The sequence below is a fragment of the Mus caroli genome, chromosome X, assembly GCF_900094665.2.
Source record: "Mus caroli chromosome X, CAROLI_EIJ_v1.1, whole genome shotgun sequence".
NCBI classification, from domain to species: domain Eukaryota; kingdom Metazoa; phylum Chordata; class Mammalia; order Rodentia; family Muridae; genus Mus; species Mus caroli.
In genome coordinates, this window is record NC_034589.1 from 154,481,659 (window position 1) to 154,503,234 (window position 21,576).

General features: G+C 41.2%; 1 protein-coding gene across 9 annotated transcripts in view; it reads left to right on the forward strand.

The window, feature by feature from the left end:
- The window catches only part of Gpm6b (glycoprotein M6B), a 148,919-nt gene that overhangs the window by 93,661 nt on the left and 33,682 nt on the right, over nt 1-21,576 (forward strand). For 3 of the 9 annotated variants that reach the window (XM_029473195.1, XM_029473196.1, XM_029473194.1), the window contains exons 1-2: nt 11,205-11,658; nt 20,098-20,217. The exons of 3 other annotated variants lie outside the window; for them this stretch is intronic. In XM_029473195.1, the coding sequence (XP_029329055.1) occupies nt 11,598-11,658; nt 20,098-20,217 (181 nt within the window). In that variant the 5' untranslated portion in view covers nt 11,205-11,597. Of the gene's footprint in view, nt 1-11,204; nt 11,659-20,097; nt 20,218-21,576 lie in introns of those variants that run through there. 3 more of the 9 variants (XM_029473199.1, XM_029473200.1, XM_029473197.1) reach the window with 1 other exon arrangement.

Here is a 21,576-nt window from a genome sequence, read left to right on the forward strand (position 1 = left end):
GCTACCACCTAGTAGCCACTTGGAATACCCATTCGCCCATTCTGATTGCACTGGAGTGATGCTGCTAATACCAAGCAACCCTCCCCCAAACATGTGATGGGATTTTTGCCAAATGCTTTGAAGTCAATACGGATGTTAGCATCTTCCTGATCTCATAATCCCATTGTTATAAATGTGGAGGTTGACAACTTACTAGGTTAGAACTTACAGGTAAGGCTAGCTATAGAATTTTCAGAGCAAACTGAAAATGTGGTCTGTTTGTTTCAACATGTTGGGAATGGCAGCTCATTTGGTAGACTGTTTGCCTGGCAGTGTACAAAGCCATAGGTTTGATCCCTAGTATTGCCTAAATTATGTGTGTGTGGCACATACCTGTAATCATAGCATACCAGGGTGGGATATATAAGACCTCATCTCTAAAGAAAGGAGTTCAAGACCTTGATATCAAAGGTTCTTTTGAGATAAGGATACATGTTGCATGACCATGCAGGTAGTTATGTTTGTGTGGTCTCAGATGTGAAGAAATTCAATTGTGTTTTTAAAAAACTTGAAACTAGAGGCAAAGCTAATTTTATCTCAGATACTCAGGTGTTAACCCTCACCTTCACCCCACCCCCATCAACTTCCAGAAACAAATTCCATCCATCTGTTCAAGAGACATACTTTCTGTAATCTTGTTGCTTTATTCATATCGGCTCCACTTATTTATGAGGTATTATACCCTTGGGCATCCTTTTCAGGGTACTGTCCTTGGGAATGCTTGGGAGAAAGTTAGGACAAGATCATAGAGAGGTCTAGGGAAAGTAGAGAGGACAGAAGTGCCCTAGGAATCTAATCAAGCTAGACAGGGGCGCAGAAGTGAAGCCAGGCATAATGGCTCACGCCTGTAATCTCAACACTCAAAAAGCTGAAGCAAGATTATTGCTATGAGTTCCAGGTCATCTCAGACTACAGAGTGATAGTCTGTCTCAGAATTAAAAATGTAAATTGAAAAGTATGCGGGGGCGCTCAAGGACAGGGAAAGACATAGTAGAATATGCAATCACCCACTAGTCCTTTCTCGGCTTCACTCTTCCATGGGACTGTATGGCAGTAGTGGGAGCATGAAAAGCTTCCAAAATAGAAATAGCATTTTGTCAGTACAAAGTAGGAGGCATGTTGAGGCTTTGCAGCATCTTGATATGTTAACAATAGCCCAGTGAAGGATGCTCCTGTATGAGTTCTTCCCGTAGCTAATGAAGTCAAGGTTCATGCAAGGTCAGGTGACGTCAGGATACTGGTCACCAGAAAGCTGGCTAGAGCAGATGGTGGGTGAGGATGCGGCCATGAGAGTCTCATTCTGTCAGGGAGATTAAGAGCTCTTAAGGGCAGGCAGAGTTGTCTGAATCCCTGTGTTTCGGGGAGAAAGTATAAGAGAGTGCTTTCTCTTTCACTTTTTCTTTGTCTCTCTTTCTTTGAGACAGTCTCAAGTATTCCAGTCGGTAGCTAAGGATGACCTTGAACTTCTGTTCTTTCTGCCTCCACCTCCCAAATGCTAGGATTACAGGCATGCACACCATAGCTACTTTATGAGGTACAGGGGATTGAATTCAGGGCTTCATCTGTAGTACGTACCCTATTAACTGAGCTACATTTTCAGCCCTAATGAACTGATTTGAAAAAAATCACAGGTGCTGACCTGAACTCTTGAAGTTTAAATAGTTGATGGTGTTGAATGCCTTTTATGCAGGTGTCCTTGTATAGCTTTGTGTCTTTACATTCTAACTGCCTGATTCCTGAACTCCCAGCAATCTCATCTGATAGCCAAGACTCTGCTCAAACTCGGGCCATAGCCCAAGTCCCTTTGGTTTCTTCTGCTTGGTGTCTCTGTCCAAAGAAGATGGCAAGACCTGCTCTCAATATTGTCCTGCAGATAAAATAAGAGAGAGAGGGAGAGAGAGAGAGAGAGAGAGAGAGAGAGAGAGAGAGAGAGAACGAATGAACATGGGTCAACTCCCCTTGGCAATGCTGGTGCAGAGGATGCATGAAATCTGCCATCCTAGTCCTTGAGAGAGGGACTGTGTCACACATTTCACAGGTGGGCAGCTATGGTTCTACAGAGGCAGTGTTGAGCCCAGTCACTGCATTCCACATGTAATCATGTGACCTACTGTTTGTGGTGCATATATACAAAGTCAGCCAGCTCTTAGTATCTGATGCTTTCTGTCTCCCAGATGAGAATGAACTGAGCAGTGTTGTGAGTGGGCCTGGGTGGGTCCAAGAGGAATGGGGGAAGGGTCCATGTACCTGTCCGAGAAAGCACCTTTCCCTAGACAGAAGCTCATTAATCCTTACATTGACTCAAGTCTGGGGAAAATGTGTGTTTGAGGGCTGAAGTAACTTCTAGGCAAAAAGCAGGGAAAAGGCGGGGGGGGGGGGCCTTTGGTGCACCTGAGTTCTCAGAGGGGATATTAAAAGAGTCACATCATCTTTCTTCCTTTCAACTTGTAAGATACTTTACCATCCGAATGTCTTGTGATTTAACTTCAAATTGTCTCTATTTGGCAAAGCTGGCCACAGATACAGAGACGCATCTGCTCTGGGTTGCCTTCCTTGGGCGCACCGTACTCAAAGTTGGGGTTGCTCCAAGTGATCGTTTCCAAGTCAAGTGGACAGCAGGTAAATGTGCATGGCTGTACTCTAGTGGAGAAAGTGGACACTTATCAGTAAGAGAGATTGAAAGAGAGTTAACCTGACTGCTGCAAACAGAGACAGACATCAACCAGGAAGCCACCTAAAGGAAAGGGACCTGGAGCTGTCCCCTCTTGGAACAGAGTCAGAGCTGGGAAGGCTGGCACTGGGGTGGAGTTTTGACAGATGGTATTAGGCACAATCTTAGCAGAGCACCCCAGGTTCTCCCAGCTATGAAATTAAATGGCTCACTCTTAGGAGAATACTCTACCCTCTGGGATTTCTGGTGACATAAGAATGAGCCACAACAAAGTAACGACTGGAATTCGAAGAGCTGCAGTGGGGGCTTAACAAAGAGACTCTGAAGGTCTGCCCCTTGTTCATACTGATGTGGTACATGTATCATAGATGTGTTAACCAGGGCCTTCAGGAAGAGCCTGTTGGTGGTATAAGACTCTTAATGAGGGAATCCAAAATCCCTGTGGAATATGATAATGAACCAAGAAGCATCTTCTCATTAGATCAGCTGTCTGTCTCCTGATGTGTGCCTTGTGTACACAGAAGCAGAAATTTTCTTTTATCAAAATCATTAGAAAGAAGGGCTGGGAGGATAGCTCAGCAGTTAGCAGCACTTACTGTTCTTGTAGAGGACCTGGATTCAGTTCCCAGAACTCACATGGTGGCTCACAATCATTTATAACTCTAGTTCCAGGGCATTGGATCCGCTTTTGATTTTCTGTAGGCATGCATGTGGCACATGTACATGTAAGCAGACAAAACACTCATATGCAAAACACTCATATGCAAAGCACTCAAATGCAAAACACTCATGTGCATGTTTTTTTTTAAATAAAAAGTTTAAAAAAATAAAAATGGGGACAAGGAATGTATCTCAGTTGGGAGAGTGTTTGCCTAGCATACACAAAACCCCATGTTTGCAGGGTGTGGTGGCTCATGCCTTTAATCCCAGCACTTGGGAGGCAGAGGCAGGCAAATTTCCAGGCCAGCCTGGAATACAAAGTGAGTTCCAGGACAGCCAGGGCTACACAGAGAAACCCTGTCTCAAAAACCACAAACCAAAACAAACACACACACCCCAAAAAAGCAACCCATGTTCTAAGGAAACTGGGTATGGTACTGAGCACCTACAATCCCCATACTCAGGAGGTGGAAGTAGTATCAGTACCAGGAGTTTAAGTTTATCCTTGATTGTATAGCAAGTTCAAGGGCAGCTTTGGGTATAAGAAACCCCATTTCAATTTAAACAAACAAACAAACCTATAACAAAAGACAAATCATCTGGCTCCCATTTTTTTTCATTTTTTAGGTGTGACTGTTGTGCCAGAGTCCATTCCCCAGTGTAACAGTGTATAGTAAAAGCTCTCTCTCGCTCTCGCTCTTGCTCTCGCTCTCTCTCCCTCCCTCCCTTCCTCCTTTCCTCCTTCTCCCTCCCCTCCCTCTCCTCTACCCACTGGGGCCTCTAATATTCTAAACATTTAAAGTCTACTAATATCCTCAAGCAACTCCAACTTGGGGCAAGCTGCTTGTCTTAATAAGGCCAAGACCATCACCCTTTTACTATGTCTTCTACCAGTTATGCCTCTTAAGATTGTTAACATGGATGCCATCACGTAATGGATGTATGTCCCCTTTTCCAGGCAGGACAGGCTGTACCTGTAACCTGCCAGTCATCACCATATCTTTTGAGTGTTTTTTGTCTTGGAGTTGGATAGACATCTGTTTTCCTCTAGTTCCTCTGTCCTCACTTCCATGTTAAAGGAGCTGTTGTGTTTTATAAAAAGATAAAGAGAAGAATATGTTTTGGTGGATGTGTAGTCGGTATGGGGGAAGGGGGACCAGCCACAGGACAGTATAGTATAGAATAGTGTTTATTTAGGTTATTTGGGGCATGGGGCGGGAGTTGAGATGGTAGAGGAGAGAGAGAGAGAGAGAGAGAGAGAGAGAGAGAGAGAGAGAGAGAGAGAAGAAAAGAGGAGTAGAGAAGTAGAGGCAGGACATGAGCATGTGGAGGGTGGGGAAAGGAATGGGGAGAGAAGTGGGAAGGGGCGAGAAGGTAGAGAGGGAGCAAGAAGTCAAGAGCAAGAGAGAGCAGAGGGGGCAAGCAACCCCTTTTATAGTGAGTCAGGCACACCTCAACACTCATGTGCACTCATGTTGCCAGGTAACTGTGGGGCGGAGCTTAGACCAAATGGTAACAGGAGCTGTCCCAACTTGCTCTCTGTATCTGGTGCCTACTCTCCTGGCCTCTTGATTCCTTGCCACTCATCCACCTCCACTTACATCTTAATCTCTTTCCATCCTCTTTGCATCATCTTTGCAGGATCCAACATTTGGCAGACTTGCTCTTGGCCGTGATTTTTCTCCTTTATCTGCTACATCATTCCCTTGCCTTATCTCGCTACATTTCTGCAGTATGCAGCCCATCCTTTCCTCCTCTTCCTCACTTTCCCAGTCCTCCGGCGATCCTTCTAAAAACTGCTGGTTTCCATTCTAGTCTCTGTGATAACACTGGCAAGGGAGTTGGAATTTTCTGTTTTAGTGGTCTTTGCTATATCCTCCCCGCCTAACTGCTTTCACTGTGTCACATCCCCCGCTTCTCAAAATTTTCTCCTCTGTGACAAGCCCCTGACCTGGATCGTCTCCAATATTCTCAGCCTCCTTTGAGAGTACTTCTACCAAGGCCCCTGAGCTTAGGTGGTACGTGCATGGTGTTCTCCTTTGCGCCTTCTGCTCTGGCATCACACCCACCCCCGCTCAAATTTGTTCCTCTGTGCTGCTAGCACCCAATTCTTCAGTTCCAAATTCTGCCTAGACTGAGCAATTTTACAAGAATAGCTCACATGGCTTCCAAATGTGATTGTCTTTCTCAGTCTCCCTCACCTGGTGGGAGTTGAGTCATATATTGCCTCTCAGGTGCCAATATAGTAAAATCTTAACTTCTAGTACCTGTGAAGGTGCCATTACTTGGAAGTAGTCTTTGTAGATATAATGAAGTGGGGGTGAGGCCTTGGTTGACTAGCGTAGGCCTGAGTCCAACTTGATCTATCAGTGTCCTTATGAGACACACAGAGAAAACACCATATGGTGACATGGGTGGAGGCTGGAGCACAGAACCAAGCCAAGGACTAAACATTAAGGACTACTAGTGACTGCTGGAAGCTGGCAGAGGCAAAAATGAATCTGCTTCATGGTCCTGTCAGAGAAACTGCAGCCCTTTCTTCACCTTGGCTTTGGACTTTTAGCTTCCAGAACTGTGAGAGACTAATTTCTGTGATTTAAAACTGTCAAGTTTATGCTCCTTTACCACAGTGGCCCTAGGAAACCAGTCTGTCCCCTGATTTTATGCTCCCCATGGGCATCAGCACTACCTCCCCCATCTCTTGTCTTGATGCTCAATTGGTCTTTTCTGCTGGGGATAAATCCTCCATCTTTTCCTGTTGGACATTATTTCCCTGACTATACTTTCCTATAGGTCCATCAAATTCCTCTCTTTGTACCCTTCCAAAAGTAGCTAATTGTGTTCCAGCTGCCTACATGGCTTGTTATGTGTTCAAACATACTGGGGGTGTGTGTACATATTTTAAAGTTTTCACACCACACAAGCTGGTCACTACCCATTCACAATATCAGGGCATAGGACATATAGTAAAACCTTTCCAGCTGACTCCAGGGTACAGCCAGGCTTTAGAGCCACTGGCTAACAAGAGAAAGTTCTAGCAACCGTAGAAAACTAGACTGAAGGCAATGGTTCTCAGCTGGGAATGAGTTTCCTCCCTCATGTGTCTAGTGAGTGGAGGCCAGGAACATTCTCAAACACCCACATGTCCTGGCCAGTGAAGAACGACCACATGCTGAGTGTGGCGTATGCTCACATTGTGCAAGCATGATACAAGAGAGAGAGAGGAAGGAAGCCACAATACTCACATTGACTTTGAGATACGTGTGGCCCACCCTGCTTGGGAAAATGAACATGCTACTTAATCACACAGTGCCTCTGTGCTGAGCCCATTTCTCAGCTGGGAATGTGGAAACAGTCCACGTTGCCCCTGTTGCTATCATGTCAAGCCCTAGTTTATGCCTACCAAACTTGTTCTCACTCTCTGAACATTTGGTTCCGTGAATTGTTTGTTTGCTTGTTTGTTTGTTTGCTTGTTTGAGGCAGGGTGCAGAGGAGCTGGGCACACCTTAGGCTGGCTGTTGCTAAACTCAACAATTGCTGTTTTGGCAGCTCCTGAATTTTCTAATGAGGTTACTGCCTGGAACTAAGTAAATAGCTGACGAGGCTGGAAAGAAAGGGGAAAAAAGTCTCTTGTGCTCATCATATTTGTGGACATTAGCCAGGATCTACTTGGGAACAAACTCTGTCATTAAAGACAACTACTATGGATGATGGCTCACCTTTATGGAAATTCATCATTTTTTGTGGCATTAATAATTGAACCCAGGGTTTCTTGTATACTAGGCAAGCACTCTGCCACTGAGCTACATTTTCAACCAAAACTACAATTTCAACCAAAATTTCACAATTTAAAAATAATTTCACCATTATTTTATGTATATGGGTGTTTTGCCTGCCTGTATGTCTGAATACCACATGCATTCCTAGTGCCCTCAGAGGTCAGAAGAGGGGTTCAGCTCCCCTAGAACTGAAATTACAAATGATTGTGAGCTGCCATGTGGGTGTTGGGAATCAAACTCAGGTCCTCTAGAATAACAGCCAGGGCTCTGAGTCATCTCTCCAGCCCTTAGCTCTACCATTTCTAAAGAGTATTCATAAATATCATCTGACTTGATCTTCACTTTCAGTTCAATATAAGGTGTCATTTCTTGTAAACTATAGCAGATATGCAGAAGATATGGAGTAAAGCCATCAAGGAAGGAAAATAATCATAAGTACTGAATCCACAGGCATTTTTCAAAACTCACATTTCATGAAAAATTAGAAATTCAATTATTTTTATTTATCATTTAATGACATTGTTACTTCTTTTGTGTTTGTCGGCTTGCATGTGCCATAGCACACATGTGGAAGTCAGAGGATAATTTTCTCTCGCCATGGGTCCCAGGGATCTAACTCAGATAGTCATGGTTGACAGCAAGTCTCTTACTCACTGGACTGGTATACCACCCCTCTTTTGATTTGTTTATGTTGGACAGGGGTGGGGTGGGGTATCACACTGGTAGCTGAGGCTGGCTAAGAACTCACTATATAGCACAGACTGGCCTCAAGCTTTTTTAAATCCTCCTGGCTTAAAAAGACAAAAATTAGAAATTTAATTATCCTGCAAGACAAAGGCTTTCCCAAGCTGATTTTTAAAAAGTTTTAATACAGTCTAGTTATGGATAAAAACCATTCTTAACAATCATATTCTGAATTTCTAGCACTATTCTGTTTTTCTAGTTTGTATTTCTTATTAGACAGCACTTCACATATCAGACACTGAGGAAGGATTATGGCCAAGTGTATTTCATGTGACATAAATGTTCTATGAGCCAAGAAGGCTTGTAGAGGAATTTGCAGTTAGAATTAATTGAAAAAAGAAATCTATTCCTGGTGTTTTCAATTTTCTTTTGACTTCACTCATTTTGAGCCCTGCTCCTCAAACAAACAAAACCCCTAAGATATAATTCCAGAAAACTGTGGACAGGAGGCAGTGGGCAAAATTGTTTTATGATCATGTGGTTAGGCTAAGTATAGGGAGATGACTTTGCAACTTAATGAATTTTCCTCTGTTCATCTTGTGATATCGCTGGCAGGAAGGAGCGCTCTGGTTAAGCAAGTTTTCTGTGGCCCATTAGCCTGAGGACTACCTAGAGAAGGCGCCCTGGCTTGCTCGTGGACATCCTGGTAGACATTAGCCCTTGGGAAGCTCTTCCAAGCATGTGCTTGTTTATGGAGCTCCCTGTAGTACTCTAGCAGATGTGCATGGTAGAGGAAATAAGCTCGGCATGTAGATGAAACTACACTCTTTTAAGGCAGTACCAGCAGTTCCATAAGGTTCAATGTAATTCATCCATTTTAGGTCAACATCTCTTATTCTTGCATCAGCATTTTGTCCAGTTGCTTTGATTTGTCACTATATTATAGACAAGAGCTGTTTAAGGAAATTTAGAATGCCTTTTATATTTTGCTTTTCACTGTATTCATATTAAAATAATGTTTCAAACTAAGTTCAGTGGTGGGTACCTCACCATAGCCAGACCCTGTCTCTTATGTAAATAAACTAATTTATCTAATAGGAGAGTCAACAAAATTAGGCTCCTCTGATATTTCTAGAATTAAATGATTTTGTTAGACACTCTATAAAAAACCCACTAACATAGTTAATCACAATTATACTTTAAAATTTTTAAATTATATTCATTTGTTTCACTGTAATAATGTGTGTGTGTGTATATATATATATATATATATATATATATATATATATATATGTCAGAGAATAACTGTGGAAGTTGGTATTCGCTTCTCATTCAAGTCCTGAGGATGAAGCTCGGATTATACTTGATAGCAAGAGCCATCTTGCTAATGCACAAGTAAAATTTTATACCTTTATGTCTGAATGGACCTAAGTTGTTCAAACATGGCCTTTAAAAAATTTGTCCAATTAAGGCACACTATAAGTTTTCCCATGGAGATAGTTATCACACACACACACACACACTTTTTTCCAGAGGCTGAAGTTTTAGGTGGTGCCCTCCCAATCCCTTCACCAAGACACAATAAAATGGGCGGAAGCCATATTTCCAGGGAAAGCTGGCTGTGGGCGTGGTCTTCAGGGACAATGGGTAAAGTGGAAAGTGAGATGGAAAATTAAAAGAAAGAGTTGAAGCAGGCTAAACAGGTTTTCAAGGTGTTTTCTTGTTTAACACAGCAGAAATGTTGAATATAAGTGGGCGTGAGAGATTATCTAAAACCAAAGCATTAAAAGATCAGGCTGGTAAAGGATTTTGATTTGGGATCTTCCCACATTGTTTTGAGGTATTGTGTAAAAACCCCATAAAACTTTAGAGAATGTTTTTAGGAGAGGTGGTTGCCAACTTGTCTTTTTAAAAATGTGTGTGTGTGTATGTGTTGGTATGTGTGTCTGTGTGTGTCTATGTGTATCTCTGTGTGTGATGTGTGTGTGTGTACGTGTGTGTGATCAGAGGACAGCTTGCAGCAATCTATTGTCTCTTTCTACCGTGTGGATCCCAGGAATGGAACTCTCTAGTGGTTAGACTTGGCAGCAGACAATTTTACCTGCTGAACCATTTCACTGCCCCCCCCCCAACATGTCTTTAATGTTTACTCCCAGCATGGGTGCCAAGTAGCTATGGCAGCTCCAGAAATCCTTTATCCTGTGGTTATCGATAGTTATCTTTGTATGTGACTTCAGTTTATAGAATTTTTTCAACAAGGTCAATGAAGGTGAGTGAGCTAAATGCAATTATTAAATGTGTATGAAATTGGTGATACTTGAAAATTACGGCTCATAATCAAAGTAAAGATTTAAATGCTTAATGTGAGAACGTTGATCTCAATTGTGCAAAGGGGTTTGTGAAAACAGCCGTCAGAATCATTGGAATCCCTGTTGGCACAATAGTCTTAAAGCCAGATGTTTAGAGTGCTGTTAAAAAGTACCCACTTGAGATTTTGACTAAGGACATCTAACAAATAATACTGTATGCAAATGTAATCATATCCTATCAAAAAAACTTGATTTTCATATTAGAAACCACCAAAATATCAGATAGATATACTTTCAATATACTGATTGTTGAATAAGCATTAGCTCCTTTTGGAAATTGTGTTTGAGCTAAAATTTCTCATATTTTAACACAAAAAAGTAGAATCTAATGCTGAATTGCCATCACCATTGTTAAATCTATTTGAAGTTTCTTCCCTCTTGAATACCTTTATTCTTTTGTCGTTAGTATTTTTTTTTTAAGTCAGCTTGTCTAGAGATTCATGAAACAGAAGTTTTTTGGGTTTTGTTTTTTGTTTTAAATAGAGCAAGGGTACATCTTTTGAAGATACTTTTCCAGGGCTTAGGGATAAATAGAATAAACAAAACCAATGGCCCAGAAAGGGGAAGCAAAGGGAAACAGGCATTCTCCTGAGAGATAACATATAGTGTGGTCTGACCAAGTCACGTGGTGGGAGGGGGCTCCTTTCTTTCTCCTCCACATCCCTTCCTCTGATGTCACAAGTCTATTATTTCCTGGGAGAATTAATTAGTATTCATTGGGTTGCAGTTGGCAAGAAGAAAAAAGGGAGGGGAGGGAGAAAGAGAGGGAGAGGAGGGAGAGAGGGAGGTGAGAGAGAGAGAGAGAGAGAGAGAGAGAGAGAGAGAGAGAGAGAGATTTTCCTGGGCCATAAGATGATTCCTAGTCTTCCAAATGTATTCTCTGTACTGGGAGTGGGGGCACAGAGTGGCTGTTTTNCTGGGAGAATTAATTAGTATTCATTGGGTTGCAGTTGGCAAGAAGAAAAAAGGGAGGGGAGGGAGAAAGAGAGGGAGAGGAGGGAGAGAGGGAGGGGAGAGAGAGAGAGAGAGAGAGAGAGAGAGAGAGAGAGAGAGAGAGAGCAGGGAGGAAAAGGAGCTTGGTGGGAGAGCAGGAGCTTCCCGGGGTGTACTGGGAGTGGGGGCACAGAGTGGCTGTTTTATAACTGGGATCCTCGGTGACGTATGGTCGCCTGCTCCTTGGCAGCTGTCTTTATGGACCAGTAGGCAGAGCGAAATTGACGCTGACAAGACTTTTGCATCTTGGAAGGCACTGTAATCTACTGTAGTGAAGAACAGAGCCTCTCAATCAGGCGGGTGTAAAGAAGAGAGACAGAGGGGAGTCCAAAAGAAAAGGAAGAGGAGGGGGGAAATTGTGTGTTGTGGGGAAGCAGGGAAAAAGCATTTTTGGTGGATGGTATGAAGCCAGCCATGGAAACTGCAGCCGAGGAAAATACTGAACAAAGCCAAGAGAGAAAAGGTACCCAGCGCTCTGACAATAGCCTGTTTTAAAGCTTTTGACTGAGGGTTCTTGAAAGGGGTTAGCCAAAAACGGTTCTAAAACAATCCCGGGTGGTATGGTCTTGTCTTGGGTGGGTTTTTTCTTTATCCTGGGGGCTAATATTAAATTATTAATAGTGTAGCCTCTCTTCTATTTCTGTTGCAAGTATTTCTATGTAATATTGTATTTCATAGAAGGATGTTTGTAGTTTGTCACCTTGAGCTTCTGGATGAGGAGAACCGTCTCTCCTTTTTTTTTTTTTTTAACTAAAATAATTAATCATAACTTAAGTCCTCTGCTCTGCATGCTAGGTTCAGGGATTAGGGGATGCACTATTCTGTACTAATGCTAAAGAAGAACTAGAGGGACATGCATGCTAAATATGCTTTGATTCCAATAATACTGGAGTGATTTAGACATGCTCTATTTTTTTTATTCTAACATGATTGCTCTTTCCATGTATCAGACTATGACATGTAATAATCACTAGTAACGGAAGCTTAAAGGGGGACATCAGTTTTGTCCACCAGCACTGACAGAAGGGAAGAGATCTTTTGCTAATTGAGACTTAAAGGATTTGGGGACAGGAAAACTGTCCAAGGGCTCCATCCTTAAAGGAAGTCTCAGAGCATGTCACAATTTTGATATTTAGATGTTGGAGAAATTATCGTTACTGCACCAAGAAAATGGCAGAAAAGAGATGCTATGCCTCTAAGGTCAAGTTTGATGCCCCATAGAAACAGCGCAGCCAGTGCTAGGTTAACGGCGTCTAGCTGCGCTGTAATTGATCTCTTCACTCCAAGATAGAAACCATCATAAAATGCACCAACATGTTTTATAACTACACTGGCTCAGTTTTTTAAAAAAAACGTCATGCTAAGGCTCTTTCTCATGACTTTTACACACAATAGCAGATACTAAATAATAGTAATTCTTCAGGCATGTTTTCTTTATGAATATGTGGATTGAGCCATATGAAATTGCTACCATCAAACATTTTAAATATGAAAAAAACACATCTATATGTGGTTCAACTTTACAGCACATTTGGGTAAAAGCTGCTTATTTTCCTATAGTATTTTTTTCTGCCTATATTAACATTCCATCCTAAACAGACCAATTTCATTTTTAAAATTTGTTTTTTAGAAGCATGATACAATCCACAGATTTTCCATTTAACCTCTTTGAAATGTACAATTCAGAGGCAACAAGTACATAGCAATTTAATTTGAATGCCGGTACTTTAGTTTAATCCTGATACAAAGTCTACCTCTCCCCCAACAAAAGACACTCTGTCTTTTCTTGCATGTGATTTTTTTCTCTCACATTTTTTTTTCTAATCTGTGTGAACGGTCAAATAGCAATCAGAGAAACTCTTGGGACTATTTCTCAGGTTTCATTTCCGTCTCAATTAGTACTAAGTCAATTGCATGCCTGATAATATACTAGTATCCTGGAAGAAACTTACCACAGTTTATAGCATTTCTCTCCTAAATGAGTGCTTTTTTTTTTTTTTTTTTTGCTTTATACATGCTTTTTATTAATGTCATATTTGCCTGTGGCAGATAAAACCAGTGTGACTTCTGCAAGACCATCTAGGTCTGCAGAAATGTACCTTTTGGTTTTTCTCTCAAAACCAAAAGGCACACAATTTTTACTACACAACTGTGTATCTTACTTTAATTTTGTCTCATAGACTTCTGTTATTTTGCATTATTTACACATTTTAATGGCAGGTCTACAGGTTGCCTCTACATCTCCAGTATACGAAAAGCTAGCTATTATTATAAAGGCAAAATTAGAAGCAAATACAATTTTTAGAGGAACTTTGAAGATGACCAGGATTCATAAACATTAATTAAAAATTAAAATGCTACTAAGCTAAGGTCACATGTATGATACATGTTTTGGTTTGGATCTGGGCCAGAAAATTTATCCTCCATCTGCAGCAAGGATTGTGATTATGGACACCCCACCCACCCACCCAAAGGGAAGGTGACTTATGTATGCATCTTAATTTGGATGACCAAGTTCATATTCTAGCTGCACAAAGTCCAAACTCTCACACGTATCTTTGTCATTCCCTAGTTCACTGGCCCATTGCCCTAAAACAGTAACCATGAATGGTCCTGTACACCTATTATTTCTGTATTTCTTAAGCTATAATGATAAGTGTATAAAACCTATGCTTAGTTTATTGACATTAACATTTACAATTTTAACATTATTATTTACAAAATGAATCGTAATTTGGGAACTTAGGGAATCTCTTCCTCTTCCTTCTCCTCTTCATCCTCCTCCTCTTCCTCTTCTTCCTCCTGTTCCCCCCGTCTTATTCTTCCTTCTCCCCCCCTCTTTCCCTCTTCTTTCAAGACTTCTTAGTTCCTAAATGTATTCCTCTACATTTTTGTTACTGCACAGAGGTTAGTATGCATATATTCCCACTGGTTTTCAGTTGATGGCAGAGGCAATTCCTGTCTGTTAATTAGGGGTATTGATGCTCAGTGGCTAGCACCCAACATCTTGTGAATGAATAGCTTTGGATAGTTATTATAGTGTCTATGAAGAATGTAAATTAAACTAAGATTTATAAATTGACCCCAGCTTTTTGGTTAGTGTCTGTTCCCATAGGGAGTTTACATAGGGCGACACAAGTGAGCTATTGCAATTCACTAGCTGCCACCAAGAGGTCTTTTTCTTTAGAAACTCAATCAGAATAGCTTTGTTCTTATTTCAGACAAAAATGATGAAAATCTTAACAAAAGGGGAAGGGTTTGTGGCTTCTCAGTGTTCTCATAGTATTATCCCGGCATGCTGCTGAGCAACCAAAATTCACAGTATACAGGGTTTGTGTGCTTTGGTGGTAGTGGTGGGGGGGGGGCGGTTTTTTTGTTTTGTTGTTGTTGTTGTTCTTGTTGTTGTTTGGGTTTGGGGGGGGTTGTTTTTTTTTTTAAGCCAGTGGGTTTTCTCTGATGAGTGTAGCAAACGCAAAATTATTACAAGTGACAGTTTTTTTAAGTGGGAGTGTAGAATTAAAGTGGCAGAACTGAGTAAACCAAATCAGCAAAGGCAGAATGAGCAGAGAAAATGAATAAGGCAATTAAAGGAAGTGGATGATGCCTCTGCTAATGAAAAGATGGAAAGCTGGGTTTCCATTTGTTTCTGTGGAGTATCACTTAGTGTCATTTGTGAAAACAGATGCGTCTGGAATTGCTGGCAGCATGTCATCGTGGGTTAGATGACAATTGAACCCCCGAATAACTCTAAAGCTCTGTTATGGGGGAAGCAACAGAATCTCTAATGAAAATTATTTTTATTACATGTAGAAAATTGGAATCTACTAGAATAATCATAAGCAGGCTAGTTTAGTTCCTGTAAATCATTGCTGAAACCAATTCCAGAATCCAAGTATCAAATTAAGTTTCTAGCCACGTTGGAAGGGAAAAATGTGGTTAAATTGGAAATAATGTTGACTGAAAATAAATTGGAGGACAGAGTTGGAATGCAAGATGAATTTGAATCAGTGCTTGTTTAGAAGGGGGAAAAAGCACTTCTCTGGAACATTTAACGTGTTACATTATTCTGAAGGATCCATGACATTCTTACTGACATTTACTAACTTGTTTATATGAAGGTGGCACAGGGAAAGTTTTAACTGCAGCTCTTCTTTGTAAGAGTTTGCCAAGGTGAGCATCTGAAGTGACAGTGCCTGGGGAATATAGGCTGTAGCAAAAAGTGGCTGGCCAGATGGTGGGGGACATATGTGGTAGGTATGACATGGCAGCCTGTGATGGTTTAGGGGGAAGGGGGTTATTGGGTTTTTTTCTAAGAAAATTTAAATGTGGAGAACAATCTGAGCAAGTTGGTCTAGCTGTTCCTTTTCTGTTACAATTTCCATGAGCGCATTTTTTTACAACCTGGCCATGTTATTTCATTAGACAATAAATAAATAAATAAATAAATAAATAAATAAATAAATAAATAAGGGACCCTTTTTTGAAAAATCAGTTTTGTCTTCCTTGAAATTGAACATAAACCTTCATTGTAGCATTGTAGCAGTAAATTGTAAGCTTGTGTGTTTTTCTGGTACTTGGAAATACAGGTCAGTTGAGAGTGAAAGATTTTAATTAGTGACACCATTTCTTAGTCCTCATGCATCCACGAACATGCAGAATGAACATCCAGTGTCTGCATGATGTCCATTCCCTTTCACTGGGACTGCTGATGAGTTGGATTATTCCAAAGACACCCTTTCCTTTTTTGCCCCCTTTAGATCAAATACACAGACACATGATCTAATCTGCTAGGAGAAAGGGGTGGCCACAGGATAGCAGAAGAATGGGACACACACTGGCTTTTGAGACAGGGAGGCTCCACTCCTAGTCTTACAAGTGTCCTTTGTTACTCGCTATTTGTCAGTCATTTCTTCATTTAAAAATATGCTCCTTTGAAATGTCATCCTTCCCCCTCCCTTCCGTTGAAGGAGGGATGCTATTCAGGCATCATTGGAAGTAGTATCATAGGGGTTTTGGCCATATTGTACTGGTTGGTGGCAAATAACCAATAGCAGGAACAGAGACTTTTGATCCTCAGCCAGCTCCATGATACATTTCTTCAGAGAGTGAATGAGAGAAAATAAAAGAACGCCTTGTTTTACAGGCTGATTTTATCAATTCCATTAACCACTTTGTTTACCAAGCCCTACCTACCACTTGATACCAAGGCACAATGCACTTTTCCTGAAAATAGTCAGGTGGCACATATTTTACCCTTCTGGGCCACTGATACATCTACTATCCTAGCATGAAGAAACAGCCACAGATGTATGTGCACAAGGGCATGTGGCAATGTTCCAATCAGATTTTATTTACTAAATGAGAAGGTCTGCAGGGCTGTCCTGTACTCTGTTGGAACCTTAAGTCTTTCCCTTCACATTTTAGCTAGTGGATACAAACAGACTATGACAAACACAGCTTTGAAAGACCTTGTTCAGTAACTGTGGTCTTTTTTTGCCAGCCATAGTTATTACTTGGTTGTTCTGAGTGATAATTATTAAACACTGAAGAGCTTTCCAGCCTAGTACCCACATCATATTATCAGAGGAAATGGGGGGTGTGGAAGGAGGACAAGGCATTGTTTTCATTTTTCCTTCCAATTTTCCCATGATGTAGGTCATGCCCCTTTTGGTGATGACCACTCACAGTTGTATGTGTCTCTATGGGCCAGCACAGCTACTTTTGTTCTGTCATCTCAGAGGGAGAGCATGTTGTCATCTGTTTGTGTAATCATTCCCTCATTCTTGTCCATGCCTAGAATCAGCAAGGTGTTTAACTCCTTTTAGGTATCTGGATCCTGTCCTCAGGATTAAAGTGTGTAGTGTGATGTCATACACACTGGAGATAACTCTGTGTTTAATGTCTCTGTTTAAGTTTGGCTCAAAATTACAGCATAGAAGTGATTATTTTTCTCTCTCTTTTTTTTTTTATACCTCAAGATTTACTGTTGGAGAAAGGCCTCTCCAATATTAGCCCAAAGGACTGGAGAATGGCTGTGTAGTTGTCCAATCTCATCTCCAGATCTGCCGCTCTCATCATATTCTCACATTCTGGGAAGCATTTGGGAATGCATAGCCGCCGTATATTTTACTCTGAGAAAGACCAGGGTTTGGTTCCCGGTACTCACGTAGTAGCCTCTTCCAATATCTGTGGGCTCTAACTTGCATGTGGTGCACAAACATACACTCAGGCACACACACACACACACAGAGAGAGAGAGAGAGAGAGAGAGAGAGAGAGAGAGAGAGAGAGAGAGAGAGAGAGGAAGGGAGAGAGCGGGAGGATAATTTTTTTAAAAAATATCACACTTGGATAATCCGTGCATTTCCATTGTCTTTAATCAGTAGCCGGTGCCTGACTGCCCAGATATCTGCAGACATTCCCATCCATGTGAGGAGATGAAGACAGGACAGAAATCGACCTTCTGAACTGCAACCATAGATATCATGTGCATAAATGTATTATGTGTGGAAGTGACAGTGTACCAGTCAGACTTTACTAAGAGGAAAGGCAGCATGGTAGGGGTCCATAGGGCCCTAGGGTGGTCCTTTGCTTTCAATAAAATACTCGATCCAGCAACTTATTGAGCACCTATTATGTGCTGTACATAGAGCAATAAGCTTATTAGAACAAGATGAGGGTTGTGAAGGTACATCAATGGTATAGGGCCTGCCTAGTATGCATGAGGTTCCATCTCTAACACCTTCCCTATACTCACAAAAAGGAAAGAAAAGAAAAAACTCATATCAGAAGATATTCAACTGCTTAAAATCTTTTTACTTGAGAGGTGAATGTGAAGGACTCACAGTCAGCTTTACCAAAAGGAGATCAGTGTATACTGTGAGGTGACTTGACCATTTGGTTCTTTGCATCAGTCTGCCTGTGTTTCTTCCTTGCAGAGAATATAGCATAACCTTTGTCTAAAAGAATGTGGGTTTTTTTTTAATATAATGAAAGTTTTTGTTTATTTGGTTTGGTTTGGTTTGGTTTGGTTTGGGTGGTCCCAAGAACCAAATGTAGGGCCCCACAGGTGATAGCCATATACTGTACTTTTGAGCCATATGTAACCTTTGCCCAAAAACCAGTAGGCAAACATCTCATTCCAAGGGAAATAGAGTTACATTTTATGAACCCTGAATTAATAGAGGACCAGGACCATTTCTTTAGGAACCTCAGAAGTACTGCTCACTTCCACGGGGACCTTAGACCAGCTCTCAGTGGCCTTAACAACTTGAAAAAAGAGAAAAAGACCATACTTCTCTAGGCCCCAGTGAGGATGATGCTAGGCTTTTGAAAGGGTGCCCTCTGGAGGCTGATTTTTCAGCTGCGTAGCCAGACTCCACCTCCAGGCTAGGCAAGTAATAGGTCTCTTCTTGAATTCTATTCTTCTGTCTGTCGTCAAGACTGAGTGATAATTTCCTACGGTGATTATAGCTAGTGAAACAGCAGGTATGTGCATAACACTAAGGCTAGCGCACTGAGTACTCCATAAATTATAGTTAGCATCCTTATTGAGACCCCAAACAGAAGCAGCAAAAATAGCTTCATGGTACACTTCTGTTTTCACTCGAGAGCCTTTATTTACCCTTATTTACTTAATTTTTCAGTGTTAGAAATTTAACCCAGGGTCTTACATATGCTACACAGTTGCTCTATCCCTGTAGCGTACACACCTAGCTCTTCTTTTTCCTTTGAAATAAGACATTTTTATCTGACCTTGAAGCCAGAAAGGGTCTTCTATAAAACACTACGACCCAATGTGTCCCAGTCTCAAATATCTTGAGGACTTTCAGAGATTGGCAAGTAGAACTGGGGTATTTCTAAGGTGGATTAAGGTTCCTGGTGTACCTGGTAAGAATGGGCATTCACTAGCTCCACGATGTGCTTATTTATCTGGTCTTCAATGATTGAGGTGCCACATGGAAAATTAGAGCCTCATCTTCTGATGGAATGATTACCCATATCAATGCCAAAGGTATTTATTTTAATACTTAAGTTTTTGTAGTATCATAGAGTACATCATTGCTTCCTTCATTTTATGGAATTTATAGGCATGGATGGCTCATAGTGACATTTTTAACTTCTTAAGAACCTCAGGATTAGAATTCCATTCAGAATAAGAAGCCTATATTCTATGCCAGACAAATTGAGAAGTACTGCTGCTTCTCCGATCCCCTAAGAAGTGGGAAATGTATTAGCAGACAGTGACCTGAGTTCCTGGGAGGTTATCTGTTGCCATTCGAGTAAGCAGCTCCTTCTCTAGGACAGACAGAAAGATTGTTGAAACGGGATGCAATTCAGAATATTCAGGACCATGTAATGATCCTGATTGGAAGATGAAGTGACCAAGAGTATTTCAGGTGTCCATGTGGAAGTGGGAGCCACATTCTGAACTCAACAGGCCATAGAATAATTTGCCAAAGTTCTAGAATGGAAACCAGGCACCGTTACAGAAAGGAAGGCACTCTGCTCACCGTTGCTCATGCAGCTGGCAAAAATTACAGGTCTCTGCTTGTCTGAAAAAGAAATAAATCCAAAGAAACACATTATGAGAAGTCACATTTTAGCATGAACAGTACCATCCCCAAATGAACATTTTAGAGTATGAGATAATGCAGAAATAGAAACCAAAAAAATATTGGTAATTTGTATAAACTTAAATTCAAAAATGGAAGACCAAAGTCCAACTGATTCTGAAATTTCTCATGTTCAATTGATAGATTGGTACTGAAAAGTTGCATTTTGATAGCATTTTTTTAACTCCCAGTTTTCCTTTACTGTATGGTAAGAGAATAAATAGAAATGCTGATTATAGAATCTTTGCTGGAGAAAGACACTGACTCTTTGCCACTGAAATTGGCAGTGAACAGCAGAGCTGAAATGGAAATTGGCAGGTACCACTGGATGTACCCAGGCTCAAAGAACCATCAGTACCGTCCTGTGCCAACCCTGGGGGACAGGGCTGGCCCCTTGAGCAGTCCAGGTAAATACAGCCTTGGGGTGAATTCCACAAGCAACTCGACTGTTATCTTGATTGGGATTTATAATGGATTTTTCAGTTTGGTGATATTTTATGTTTTTCTTGATGCATTCATTTGTTGACATGGGTGTGGGTGGAAACAGCCCTTTAATGATTTTTTAATCATTTTCATTTTTCCTCCCCCTTTTCATTCCACCCCATCTTTCTCCACCTTCTTCCCACCTTCCCTCGCTTTCCTCAACCCACTTCTTTGTATCAAAGGGAACAGTGTGCAGTAAGCTATGCCCTTGGGTTAACCACAGATTTTCAGATGTCTGAATCAATAATGGTGGCAGGGGTATGTACATATCCACTACAGGGCTCAGAACTGGGTCAGAGATTTCAAGGAGCCTCACCTATGAAAGTATTGAGCATGTCTACATACCTCTTCAGTGGTACAGCTTTGTACCACTCTCATTTAGTATCAGTCTATATCTTCAAGAAAGCAAAGCCGGTGAAATTAAGATAAGATAGCTACACATTGGGCAGGTAGGTCCTTTGAGTTCAGTTTCCATTTCCCTTGCTTAGGAAGGACACTCATCTCTATGACCATTAAGGGGCTAGGTCTGAGCAAAATATATGTATGAGTCATTTGGTGGATTTGAGGTGGAAAAGATGCTAAGCAGTATGCCTCCCCTCATTCTCTAGCCCCAAAGTTGCAATATGTCTTAGTGTTCTTCTCACTTAACTCAGTGTAAGATGGTAGCTCAAGTCATGTAAAACATGATACAAAGGACTAATGATGGGTCAGATAAACTCATCAGTAAGCTTAAAATACTACTATCATGTTGTCTCAATCTGCGATGCCATTTCTCGAAACTGAGCTGTGTTCAGGGATCAACCAAAGATGGCAGTGATAGGAGCTGGGGAGGTATCTCAATGTAAAGGGGTTTTGTTTCACAAGCACGAAGTCTAGAGTTCCAACCCTCAGCACCCATGTAGAAGCAGATGGCAGTGTGTATCAGTAAGCCCAGCATAAGGGGCATAAAGACAGGTGGATCACTGGAGCTCATAGCCCACTGATGAGTTCTGGGTTAAGTGAAAGGCCCTGTCTCAAAAAAAAAAAAAAAAGGGAAATATCAATAAAGGAAGATATCCAGCATTAACCTTTGGTCTCCATATGTACATGCAGGTACACACATACATGCCTCTAAAAGAACAAAGAAATAGCAGTATGGTAAATGACATTAGATATAGAAGTCTTGAGGGATAGTACAAAATATCCTGTTGAATGGCAGATCTGCCCTTTTTCCTTTAAGACCTAAAATGGAACCATGAGGTTAATTATCATAAAATCCAACTTGGATTTAGTTCTGTGTCTTG